Source organism: Bidens hawaiensis, unplaced genomic scaffold (genome assembly GCF_021521415.1).
Source record: "Bidens hawaiensis isolate Kalapana, Puna unplaced genomic scaffold, B.hawaiensis_p1.1 tig00002866_1, whole genome shotgun sequence".
NCBI lineage: Eukaryota > Viridiplantae > Streptophyta > Magnoliopsida > Asterales > Asteraceae > Bidens > Bidens hawaiensis.
In genome coordinates, this window is record NW_027491154.1 from 566654 (window position 1) to 580102 (window position 13449).

Here is a 13449-nt window from a genome sequence, read left to right on the forward strand (position 1 = left end):
ACCCAATGTGGTTTTAACACGACAAGGACCCCATACATCAGAATGTACAAGTTCAAATATGAAATCGGTGTGTTTCGACATTTTTGGGGGGTAAGAACGTCGCTAATGTTTACCAAGCTCACATGACTCACAATGAAAATCTTTAGGGATAGAAATATCTGGGTTAGTTGCCTCATAACCGCTATAGAAGGATGACCTAACCGACAATGAGTCTCTCTAATAGTGGAATTACATAAATTTGCTATAGGGTGCGAAAATGGGGATATACGATAGAGACCTCCTGATTCAAAGCCGGTACCAATTACTTGGTTTGTTCCTAGTTCACGAAAAAGTCAATGAGTTGGGTAAAGGTTACAGAACAGTTGTTTTGTTTGGTAATCTGACTCACTGGACAAAGACTGGTAGGAAATTTAGGAACAAATAGGACAGAAGACAAGTTTAGGTTTTTCGAGTTACCGATGGATCCAATGCCTAGAACAGGACACGAAGATCCATCGGCAAGGCGTACCGATGCATGAGAAACATTTTGTAGGCTAGAAAAAACATCTCGATTCCCAGACATGTGATGTGCGGCTCCAGAATCAATCACCCAAGACAAGTCAAAGCTAAAATGTTTACCTGGATGTGCTGAGTTGGTTTGAGGATGAGGCAGTTGAGAGGCAAGAAACCGTTGAATAAGGTCATGCTCCTCCTTACTAAATGTATACGTGTATCTATTGTCGCCCATAACTAAAAAATAGTAATCTTCAGCCTGTGAACAGTAACTTTGAGACAAGAAACTGTTTGATCAGAAAACGAGTGCAGGTAGCGGCCAGAAACAGATTCCGGCAGCGGAAGTCCAGCAGAGATAGACGGCAGCAAACAGAAAGTTGTTGTTTTGAAAAATTAACAGCACAGGAAGGACCGGAAATGTAAAATATGTGACCTAAAAAAAATTTGGTGGCCGGAGGTGAAGTCACGCGCCGCCGCGTGCGGCAGCGGCGAAAGACGGGGGGGCGTGCGGCGGTAGTTCGGTGACGGCTTTTCAAGGAAAGTAATTCGGAGGGTGCTGAAGATGATAGCAGGGGCGGTGACAGTGAAAGGTGTCTCGAAAAAAGATTTCGTGAGCAGAAGGTAAACTGAGTGGAGTTTGTTTCAGATCTAGGGCCGGCTACCAGGTTTATTTCAGATCAGATGGCGGCTAGGGTTTGGATCGAGAGCCGTAGCTCTGATACCATGTAAAGAGTGTTGTAGTGAAAGAGATGTTTATTACTTGAATGTGTGAATATTACAAAGGGGGATACATCTATATATACACAAGTCAAACCCTAATTACAACGCATAATAGGCCCATGGGCTTTAACCAACTACATAGGCTAAAACCCTAACAAATACAACTAACACTTTTTAACAGCTACACACAGAAACACAACTTGACATGTCATTTTTTTTAACTTAACTTATAAGCATATCTTGCCCACGGTTTTCATGAAAATTACCATAACTGTTAATCAGGTAAAAGAACAAAATAACTCCTTGTATCAATAAGTTTAGCATATTTATTTTGCAGCAGAGTGTCTCACCAACAAACAAAACAAATATTGCATGAAAAATATGCAAACAATTAGTAAAAACTAAAAACATGGGGCATATTCTCGTCTGGGCATTTTGCAGCAGGTATCATGAAAGTCATTCTACCATGGACATTTTTGCAGAGCTAAATTTATTTAATAACTTTACACAAACAAACAAAAAAAGTCCATGACAGCTTATAAATACAAAAATAAAAAACTAACATATCATTTGTAACTTGGTAATCTGTAAAATGTACCAAATTTCGCAACAGTAGAACACATTATGGAAGTCGAGTGATTTTACCAGGAACACATTGTTAAAAAGTTGCTAACTAATAGCTTATTCTAATATCAAAGTTTTGGTCAAGATTTACAGCCCATTAGTGAATTACTTTAAAAAAGTTCAGAACAATATGTTCACGGGGATCTAACTATATTAAACCACAAAAAAAAAAGAATAAAACTATATCCCAAACCTATTAGGGATGCGTAAACTGCATATAAAGAATGTCCTCACCGAACCCTCGTAACATGTGTGTAAAAGCTCGGTTTCTGATCAAATGGATTCTGGCCCGTTTACAGATCCAGTAAGACTCTTCATTCTTCAAAGTTTCTCTTATAGAACTCCAAAGATCAAGAAAAGTATGTAACAACCATGATCATTGCATTTGAGCTCAATACCTAATAGGCCCGTCCAAATTCCCAGAAGCAAACTGGTAACAACACAACAAATTATAAGCATCATAATAAAAATTTTAGTCATATTGTATTGTATCAACATAATTTACCTGTTGAACAATTGGATTTGTAGACGAGGTGAATTCATGAGTCATTCCTTCCCATACAACCTTTCCTTCATGAAGAAACACCAACCTGAAAACACAACACCATTAACAAACATTACGTATCATGTTACTCATATAACTATAATACCTGTCAACAGCTCTTCTAATGGTACTGTGTTGGTGAGTCACCACCACATAAGATGCAATCTTGCCTGGATTCCCGACTGCATCTTCACCTTTGCAATGGACGGATCGGATCAAATCTTCAACTACAGTAGATGCAATCGGATCAAGTCCTGCTGTTGGTTCATCGTACAAAAGCACCTGTCACAACATAGCAATTACTACCCAAAAATTTATTTTCAAAAAGAACTATTATATATAATATACCTCGGGTTCAATTGTATTATTCGTTGTATCGTATATTATTGATCGTGCTAAAGCGACCCGTTTTTTCATCCCTCCAGATAACTCAGATGGCATCCTATCCTCAACTTCCTGCCAAAAAAATCATAAAAAGTTAACACAAAAAGGTTCAAATTACAAGGTTTCTTCTAATGATATTGTCTTTTAACTCACCTTTAGTCCAACTGCAGCTAATGTTTCTGCAACAAGTTCTTTAATTTTATCCTCGGGCATTCTTGAATGCTCGTATCTATTAAATTCAAAGAAGAAACTACAAATAAGAAACGCGAAACAAGCATTATTAATATTAATACAAAAACTTACAAAAGGAAACCAACATTCTCCCGAACCGTTAAAGAATCAAAAAGTGCTGCACTTTGAAACACCTGATTATTGAAAAATCATAACTATGTTACTTATTACCAATAAAAACAGCAACAAAATATTTACAAAACCGTTGAATAGGTGGAGGACAAGTCACCAGGCCAATTCGAAGGCCAGACATAACATCGTCACTTATTAATCCATGTCTTCTTCGTCCTCGAATGTAAACATCACCCTGGTCAAATGCAAAACCAGCTTATAACTAAAAGTCAACACAGTTAAATGACCGTTCCAAAACACAAGTCAAACACCTTATCTGGAGTAAGGAGCCCTGCAATGATCTTTAAAATAGTAGATTTTCCGGTCCCAGAAGGCCCGATTATTCCAACTGCTTCTCCATACTTGATCTAACAAGTTATACCACAAAGAATACAAAATTAACAAATTACAACATAGAAAAGAATAAGCAATCCAGTATGCAATTACGCAGGAAAGTTAAATCTTTACCTTAAAATTTACCCCTCTTAAGATGTGTTTTTCCCCAAATGACTTGTAAACATCTTTACACTCAATAAGCACATCTGTATCCTCCGAGCCTTCAGTAAACAAATTCACAGAAGAATTCTATCACAAACAATAAAAAAGTTACCATCTTGCATACAATATTCCCCAAATTCGATACAAAAGAATAATCAACAAGCAAATATGACTTTGCATTTAATACTTCCAGTTTCCTTGCACGCCGAGAGCAACTTAATCGTGTCCAACGTCGGGTCATAAATAGTAATGTTATGCCCCAAGATCTATAAAAATGTAACTTTTGAAAGACTTAATTTTAGGCACAACTTGTTGCTAGTTTACCTTCTATTTCGATGTATATGCTACTCTTATTTTAATACAGCATGATTAATTCAGGTTTAAAAAAATTGAAAATATTAATTGGAATAGAAACATTTAAACAAACACTGAATTATCACAAAAATATAAATAAATAAATAAATAAATTATAGGAATCAGGAAATTTAATATACAACAAACTGGAACTTATAATAATAATAATAAGAATAATAATAATAATAAATTCATACTTGGAATTTGGAGGAATGATATTCATCAGCATGTTTTATATTCTGTGGAGCAATACTGCAACAGAGTGGTCTCCAAGTAAGAATCTTTTTACCAGATTTGCAATACCCAGATGATGAATTGGATGCATCATGCCAATTGATAGCGAAAACAGGTGAACCCAACAAGCTCATGGTTTACTAGAATTTGGGGGAATTGAATTGATGGAATTGGAACTGAGAGTCTGGAATCATGAGAGTTTGATTAGTGGGTGTGACTGCAAATCAAAGAAAGGAATATGAATAATATTATTATGATGAATCCATGATATGATGATATCCTCTTAAGTCAAGTCTTTACCAGGAAGATGATGATGGATGCTATTTTGTTAGGTTAATATAAGGTTACAGTTACATGTGTACTTTTCTTAAACAAGTAAAAATTAGTTAGGTTAAAGTATAAGTTATATAATTGTTGGAATGATAATAGTATGGTTTGATTAGACTGTGGGTAATGGCTCGCGAAGGACGGGGCACGGTCCAGGTGGCCAGTGAGGTGGCTCGCGAACACCACTACACCCATTTAGTGGTCAGGGGCGCGGACGTGCGTGGGTGTGACCGCGGGGGAAATATAGCCGTTGGAGCCTCGTTGACTGGTCAACCTTAACGTTGGCCAGTCAAATATATTTATTTTTTTATTTTTTTTACCTATAAATACAAATCCACACTTTCTATAAAAACTCAAACCATACATTCTCTCTATCAAAACTTCTATTTATATATTTATAAATGGCATCGTCGTCGTCTTCCTATTCTACCGAAGACGACGAACTCATTTGTCAAGCGGTTCAAATGACGGTAAGCTTTTTGAGAGATCAAAATCGCCCCCGAGCCCCATTGTTCTGCCAACCGCGTATTCGTGATCGAAAGACAGCTAACGAAACTTTGATACGTCACTATTTTAGTCCCAATCCCACATATGGTGAGGATAGTTTTAGAACCTGTTTTCGAATGATTAGACGATTACTCATGCATCTAGCAAATGACTTCAACAAAGGGATGACGCTAGAGGTAAGCCCGGGTTCACGGCTACTCAAAAAATTACCGCCGCTCTTCGGCAACTAGCGTATGGTGTTGGATCGGACATGTTGGACGAGTATCTACAAATGGCTAAAAAGACCGGACGCGATGCGCTTAACCACTTTTGTAGAGGTATATATTTTTTTACGTTTGTTTATATATTTTTCAAATATTTACATAACTTATATAACTTTAATAATTATATTTAGGGGTCATATCGCTATACAAGCGGAGATACTTACGTAGACCAACAATGTATGATATCCAACGCATATACGAGGTGCACGGTGAAAAGCATGGTTTCCCCGGGATGCTCGGTAGCCTTGATTGTATGCATGTTGGTTGGGCTATGTGTCCCACTGCTTGGCAATGTCAATTCCATCGAGGTGATCACCCCGACCCTACTATTGTACTTGAGGCGGTGGCGTCACAGGAACTTTGGATTTGGCATGCGTTCTTTGGGGTTGCCGGGTCTAATAATGACCTTAATGTTATCGATCAGTCACCGATAATCGATGACCTTATCGATGGGGTTGAACCCCCTCAAGCTTTTTTTGAAAATGGAGAACATTTCAAGTACGAGTACTACCTCGTTGATGGTATTTACAATGAATGGGGGATACTTGTTCAAGCTTACGCATCTCCAGTTTCTGACAAACGAAAGTACTTCACGAAGAAACAAGAATCAGCAAGGAAAGATATTGAAAGGGCGTTTGGAGTCCTAAAGAAAAGATGGACAATGTTGGCGAATCCAATAAGATTTTGGACAAGGGAGAAGATAACGGAAGTCGTCATCACGTGTATAATCCTACATAACATGATACTAGAAGACAAGGGTCACGCTATTTGTCAAAACTACCAAGGTGATATTCCAAGACAAGAATCGACGATCACCAATGAACAACGAGTCGACAACATAAATATCATCAAGAGCCGTGAGTTACACGACAACGTTCGGCATGAGTTGGTCGAGCATTTGTGGGATAGAAGACTCGATAATCTTGTATTAGACTAGTATCAACGTAATGTTTTATATTATTATTAATGTAATGTTTTATATTATTTTCAACGTAATGTTTTATATTATTATTAATGTAATGTTTTATATTATTATTTAATGTATTATTTAAAATAATTAAATAAATAAAAAACTGGATCAAGCCCCTGATCACCTAGACCATTACACCCTCTGGGTCTTGGTTGAGGGGCTTGATCCATGGCCATGTCATCGCCTACGTGTCAGATTTTTCTTGGATCACTTGGGGCTCAACCAAGCCCCATTACCCTTAGCCTTAGGTTAATATATTTGGATACTTGTTATGTTTTGGATTTTGTTAATGAATGAGGTTTGAGGACGGAAATCGCATAAAGAAAACCGTAAAAGTCACTGAAAGCTCAAAGGATTCATGTGGTTACAATCATACTAATTTGTAATGCGTTGTCATCTAGAAACACGCAATGGTATGCATCGTAATTCAATATGAATTATAAGAGTGCATAATTAGCTTTTTTCGTGACTTGTGACCAAATCGAATGAATATGAGAGAATCTGCAATGTCGGTGCTTTTGTCATAAAAAGTCATAAATTGAGTTGTCCAGATAGCTCATAGTTTGAATCTCGTTTGTAAAAAGCTCACTCCAAATCAATTCGGCTGTACGAACGATTAAAGGGGCCATAGCAGTTGACCATGGAGAAGACAGAAAGTTGTCAGAGCTATGTTCAACAATGTCTTTAAATATCAAACTCATTTCACACTTTGAACTCACCCATTTTTAATAGAAACACGTTCAAATACATATCAAAGACATCCTTTTAATCCTTTCATTACCATATCATGTGAATAGATTAAAGATCAAGAAAAGGAAGTGTGAAAGCTTGTTTTTTTTAATAGAAACACGTTTAAATAATAATAATAATTGGTTGGAGATTAATTTGCCCATTTAACTCACACCTCCCTAAACACACTCTATTGAGGATAAAATGTGAAAAATGTTTTACCAATTAAGCGCTTACGTGTCACGATTAGCATTTTATCACATAGCTCAACTCACAAATCCCATAACACATAGCCTACAAAGGAGAAAAAGGCAGGATTAGAGTTCACACTTTGACACAACACAGTGGCTTGGCGTTACTAGATACGAAGTTAAACAAGCTAGGGTTTTTGGTAAATGGGTTGTGCTCATAAAAGGGTCAACACGAATAATAACATGTCTAAACAAGTTCAACATGCCTAACCTCTTTATGATACACATAACAGGTTAGACATTGTTTCATAAATATGATCATGTACTGAAGAGGTAGGTCCCAGCAGAGCCCAGTTGGACCCGCAAGACTCACCTTGAAGAGGGACGTCTGCGCAAGGACCAACTGGTTCCGCAGGACCAACCATGCTCAGAGAAGACCTTACGCGCAGTACGCCAGCTGTTCCCGCAGGAAAAGCCTCCCAATGGTGAAGTACCCCGCCTGTTCCCGCAGCTGCGGGTACAAGCCATCAGGGAAGGCTATCCGCACTAACAGCAAGGCTACACGCATAAGGCACTAACTCAATAATTCAGTAATGTCACCTGAAGGAATGAGCATGGCGGGAACACTCCCGCCCAAATGAGCCAGTCCGTACGCTTCTGGAAGGTCTTTTGTACTATACCTGCCAAGGTATGGACAAAATAGACAAGATCTGACCAAAGCGGCCCATGAACCAATCACAGGGTGACAGCTCACCGACAACAGTACGAGGAGCACGCTCTAGTACAAAATGTCACTATCAGCCGCTGCCCACTCACCAACCCTTGCGTGGCACGTACATAGCCTGCAGTTGGTGGAAAAGGAACAGTACACAGCCGGCCATGTCACTATCAGCCGCTGCCTACCCACCAACTACCAGCATGGCACGTGCGTAGCCCATAGTTAGTGGAAAAGGAATATTATACAGCTGGCTGTACCTGTTTGGAAACCTACCTTCGGCTATAAATACTCCAACACCTTGGAACGGTATCATTATCTTGTATCTTATCTTCTCTAGCAATCTCTCTTTATATACACTTATATTCAGAGCAATCTAGTCTGATTCTCACGCCGGAGGGTGGTCACAAGGAGGAACCCCCCCTTCTCAGTGACGAGCTCACGGTGTCTGTTTTGCAGGTCATCAGAATAACCATCTCTGCCGGACCTAACCCTCGTGGGAAACATTACTTAACCCCCAGATTATCCATAATCTACTCGGGGTCACCTAGTGTTTCTTCATTGGCGCCATCCGTGCATAAAAGCTAGAACTAATTCTCAGTTTTTTCAAAAACCTCTGAAAAGATGGTTAACGTTACTCCGGTCCCAAGGCCAGTGAGTGAACAAGAAACCCCGGTAACCACAACCCCAGCTACTAGGGGGAACACCGGCGGTTACACAAATTTTACGAACACTACCCCGGTTACCCAAGCCGGGGCAAGTGCAGTAAACAATCTTTCACTGGGACTCACCGATGCCCAGTTGGAGAAACAGACGAGGCTCCCCCGCCAAACACTCGATCAAGTTAAGGCGTGGGCCGAAGCACGTCAGAAGGAATTCCAAGCTGAGTTGGATGAACGCTTGTGTTCACTCCAACAGGCTGACGAATTCGGAAGCACTCGACAACAGCTCAACATGAGCAGTGAGTGCGAGTACTCGGACGATGATCGGGAGGAATCCGACACCGACGCAAACCCTCGCCATAGGGCGAAAGGGAAGCGTAAGGAAACGGACTTCCAACCAAGAAGGAATTTCGGAGAAACCTTCAAACCAAGGACCGCGGGGGGAAACCCACGTGACTTCTCCAAAACCTTTAGACCAACTGTTGCAAATGCGGGAACGTCCAAGTTTGCAAGGGACATTGCGGAAGCAATCGCCCCGAAAAGTGCCAAACAAATGTCCAACATAGGCACTTATGATGGTATGTCCGACCCAGACGATCACTTGAACAGATTCATAGCGGGGGAAACCGTCAGCAACTGGACGGAACCCACGTGGTGTTATATGTTCCAGATGACGCTGGTTGGAGCGGCCAGGGCGTGGTTTGATCGTTTACCGGTCTACCACATCTATGATTGGGCGGACTTTCAACACAAGTTCAGCCAACACTTCAGTCAACAGAGGAAATATACTGAAGAGCAGTGGACGATCCTCAACTGCGTCAGAGAGGAGGATGAATCTTTACTAGACTTCATCACGCGCTTCAACTCCAAAAAGCTGAGTCTGGGCACCATAAGCGAAGATCTTGTTCGCGCCGCTTTCATCCAGGGCGCCTAATACCCAGAGCTTATCCGCACGTTGACGGGTAAGGACGGCATGCCATCCACATGGGATGCCATCATGACGGCGGCCAAGCGCTTTGCCGAAACGGAAAAGCAACTGGGTAAGGATCTTCCCCAGAATACACACCTCTACACGCAGAGGACTAGAGAAAACAACGTTCGGACCGCTCGGCAAAACAAAAAGAGGAAGCTAGGTATTTGGCAGTCAAGGGTAAACTATGACACCTCATCCAGCTCTCGCCCTCTAGTGGGCGGAAGGGATAACACGCACCCATCAAGCCGAAAACACCGATGGACGCCACTCACCAAAAGCGTCACGGAGATATTTGCCACCGAAAAACTCCCATGGCCAAAAGCTCCAATGATCCGGCAGCGACCTAATGCGGATCAGAGCAAATCCTGTGACTTCCACGGGACAAAGGGTCACAGCACTGAGGAGTGTACATCCTTGAAGGATATTGTTAAACATTCGTCAAGGATGGAAGACTTACACACCTTGTGGCATCAATCAAGAATGGAGGGAGGAATGATAAATGATACAAAGGAAACGGACGAAAGCCCGTTGACATCAGCATCCACATGGTTCATAGTAACATCAGAGGAAGAAAAAGACGAATAACAGAACCATGCGCGTGGAAGGAAGCTGAGGTACGCTTCCCGCGAGTGCCAGGAGGACCCAGCAAAGAAGGCCCTATCTTCATCAAAAGCCAGCTGGGGCACTACATTACTTCCCGCACTCTTGCTGACAACGGCGCCTCGTCAACGGTGATGTATAGGCAGTTCTTCGAAAAGCTAGACGACGAAGACAAGGAACGCCTGGAAACGGTCTGCGCCTCGATGGAAGGGTTCGACGGCAGCACAAACACCCCCCTGGGTATCCTATCTTTCCCCGTCATTCTCACGGACGGGAAACACTCCCGCACAGAAGATGTGGACTTTGTCGTGATGAGGAAGCCACACCACACGTACGACATTCTCTTCGGGAGAGACGGGATGGCAAGATTCAATGCCGTGGTATCTTCAGTCCACGACATGATGGGATGGCCAACAGCTGAGGGTGTAGCGATGATCACCGGCATTCCCCAGGTATGCATCGCATCTGTCTCATCTAAACCCAAACCAAAGATGGCTAAACCAACCATCACCGAACCGGAAGAATGGGCCTTCAATGGCAAATACCCTGACCAGGCCGTTACCATTGGCCCAACAGTCATTGATCCTACGCGCACCTTACTCAAACGCTTACTACTGGAAAACGCTGACATCTTCACATGGATACCAGCTGACATGACTGGGGTACCTCGAAGTAAGGCAGAGCATAAGCTCAAGTGTGACCCGGCTTTTACGCCAGTCATACAAAAGCGCAGAGTAATGGGGGCGGAACAAGCTAACGCGTGTAGAACCCAAGTCAAGGAACTCCTTGACGCGGGCATCGTACGCGTTAGCAGATATCAAACATGGGTTGCAAATCCCGTTATGGTACCAAAGAATAACAAACAATGGCGCATGTGCATAGACTTCAAAGACTTAAACAAAGCATGCCCCAAAGATTGTTATCCGTTACCCGAAATTGATCTTAAGGTAGATTCGTTAGCACCGTTTCGCCTTAAATGCTTCCTGGATGCGTATAAGGGGTACCATCAAATCCACATGGCCGTTGATGATCAGGACAAAACCGCTTTTCGGACTCCCGATGGCACATTTTGTTATCAAATGATGCCATTCGGACTTAAGAATGCCGGGTCCACGTACCAACGCCTGATGGACAAAGAGTTTCATGCCCAAATTGGGAGAAACTTGGAAGTCTACATGGATGACTTGGTCATCAAAAGCCCTGACGCGGAAGCGATGTTGAAGGACATCGAAGAAACTTTCAACACGCTCAGGAAGATAAACATGAAGCTCAATCCGAGCAAGTGTTCCTTTGGGATGGAAGAAGGGAAGTTCTTAGGAGTCATCGTTACTAAAGATGGCTTCAGAGCGAACCCTGAAAAAGTCGAAGCCATTATCAAAATGGAATCACCGACTACCATCAAGCAAGCTCAGACATTGAATGGACGACTAGTCGCACTTAACCGCTTTTTGGCAAACCATGCGGATAAGTCGTTTCCATTCGTGTCAATATTGAGAAACTGCTTAAAGAAAACGCACTTCCGCTGGACACCAGAAGCGGAAGCAGCTTTTCAGGAGATTCGGTCACGCTTGATCGAACTCCCAACGCTCACAGCACCAGAAGAGGGGGAGGAATTAATCCTATGCCTTTCCGCCACAGATAGAGCAACCGGAGCAGTCCTGCTAGTAGAACGAAAAGGCATCCAGATGCCAATCTACTATGTTGGCCGTGTCCTAACAGACGTAGAAACCCGGTACTCTACCCTGGAAAAATTAGTCTTAGCACTTGTACAGGCTTCACGCAGGCTAAGACGATATTTCCAAGGTCACCCAATCACCGTTCTCACCAACTTCAAACTTGCAAACGTTCTAGGCAAACCCGAATTGTCGGGACGCCTAGCCAAATGGGCAATAGAATTTGGAGAATACGCGATAAAGTACAAGCCAAGACCAGCCATAAAAGGCCAGGTCTTGGCCGACTTTATTGCAGAAGTCCCCGCTTCGCGGGAGAAAGAGTGCCAGGAGGAGGCTCAACCCTTCCCAGCACAGGACATCCAGGAGGTCTGGCGACTCTACACTGATGGAGCAGCCAGCAACGAGGGTTCAGGCGCAGGGTTGAAACTTACCAACCCAGCAGGTCAAGAATATACTTACGCTATTCGACTGGATTTTCCAAGTACGAATAACGAAGCGGAGTATGAAGCATTCTTGGCCGGGCTGAGAATTGCGCGTAAAATGGGAGTGAAAAACTTGGAAGCCCACGTGGATTCCATGTTAGTAGCCAACCAAATAAACGGGACGTACACGGCCGTGAACGATACAATGGCCCTGTACCTCACACAAGCAAAGACCCTTATGCGCGATTTTAACGATTGTAAAGTCATACACGTCAAGCGTAGCGAAAACAAATCTGCGGATGCGTTAAGCAAGCTTGCATCGTTAGCCTTCACCCACTTGGGAAAGGATATCCGCATTGAACTCCTTGGAGCACCATCAGTCCCGCACAAGGAAATCTGTGTCATCCAAACCGGCACAGAAACATGGATGACACCAATAATAAATTACCTTGCGGCGGGTATACTACCAGAGTCAAAAACACAGGCAAGAAAAATACGTTGTAAAGCACTGAACTATCAACTCATCGATGACGTCCTTTATAGACGTAACTTTCTTGGCCCACTCCTAAGATGCGTGGACAACCAAGATGCTGACTACCTCCTAAGGGAAGTACACGAGGGCATCTGTGGAGTACACGCAGGTCCACGCGCTGTTGTAGCTAAGCTTAACAATGCGGGATACTTTTGGCCGGGGATGCATATGGATGCGCTGGCATACATCAGAAAATGTAGGTCTTGCCAGCTCTACGCACCCAACACGCATCGCCCGAAGAATGAACTTTTTCCAGTCACCTCTTCATGGCCATTCCAGAAGTGGGCCATCGATGTGACAGGCCCATTTCCCACAGCAGCAGGAAACGTTCAATTCCTAGTGGTAGCCATCGACTACTTCACCAAGTGGATAGAAGCAAAACCCTTAGCCCAAACAACCGCAAAACATATTAAAAAATTTATTTGGGAATTTATTATTTGTCGTTTTGGACTTCCACAGACTTTGGTGAGCGACAACGGCACCAACTTTGCTGACAAGAAGCTACAAGAGTGGCTGGAAGAACTTCAAATCACCCACACCTTTACCTCAGTGGCGCACCCGAAGGGTAATGGTGAGGTGGAAAGAGCAAATAAAAGCATCGTCGACGGCATAAAGAAAAGACTCTTGGAACACAGATCCGGCTGGGTGGACGAAGTCCCACACGTCCTTTGGGCAAACAGAACGCTGAAAAAG

General features: G+C 42.6%; 2 protein-coding genes across 2 annotated transcripts; one reads left to right on the forward strand and one right to left on the reverse strand.

Annotated features, from left to right (window-relative positions):
* Positions 1 to 1823: 1823 nt before the first annotated feature.
* Positions 1824 to 4532, reverse strand: LOC143621451 (protein TRIGALACTOSYLDIACYLGLYCEROL 3, chloroplastic-like). The gene is made up of 11 exons (XM_077092873.1): positions 4493 to 4532; positions 4156 to 4376; positions 3575 to 3691; positions 3379 to 3474; positions 3225 to 3302; positions 3068 to 3129; positions 2918 to 2993; positions 2729 to 2836; positions 2487 to 2662; positions 2342 to 2426; positions 1824 to 2266 (listed from the first exon to the last, which is right to left on the reverse strand). Exons 2-11 carry the CDS (start codon positions 4324 to 4326, stop codon positions 2228 to 2230), a joined length of 1008 nt encoding a protein of 335 aa, XP_076948988.1. The 5' UTR covers positions 4327 to 4376; positions 4493 to 4532; the 3' UTR covers positions 1824 to 2227.
* Positions 4533 to 5560: 1028 nt separating this feature from the next.
* On the forward strand, positions 5561 to 6580 carry LOC143621411 (uncharacterized). Its single transcript, XM_077092842.1, has 2 exons — positions 5561 to 6146; positions 6558 to 6580. The coding sequence occupies exons 1-2, from the start codon at positions 5561 to 5563 to the stop codon at positions 6578 to 6580; spliced, it is 609 nt and encodes a 202-aa protein (XP_076948957.1).
* The last annotated feature ends 6869 nt before the right edge of the window (positions 6581 to 13449 follow it).

Excerpts from the sequence above, each read along its gene's own strand:
- LOC143621451 (XM_077092873.1), bottom strand. The coding sequence starts at position 4,326 with ATGAGCTTGTTGGGTTCACCTGTTTTCGCTATCAATTGGCATGATGCA. Across the intron at positions 2,837-2,917 it reads TAGCTGCAGTTGGACTAAAG|GAAGTTGAGGATAGGATGCC; the intron begins GTGAGTTAAAAG and ends TTTTTTTGGCAG. Across the intron at positions 2,663-2,728 it reads ATAATACAATTGAACCCGAG|GTGCTTTTGTACGATGAACC; the intron begins GTATATTATATA and ends ATGTTGTGACAG.
- LOC143621411 (XM_077092842.1), top strand. The coding sequence starts at position 5,561 with ATGTGTCCCACTGCTTGGCAATGTCAATTCCATCGAGGTGATCACCCC. Across the intron at positions 6,147-6,557 it reads CATAAATATCATCAAGAGCC|GTTTGAGGACGGAAATCGCA; the intron begins GTGAGTTACACG and ends TTAATGAATGAG.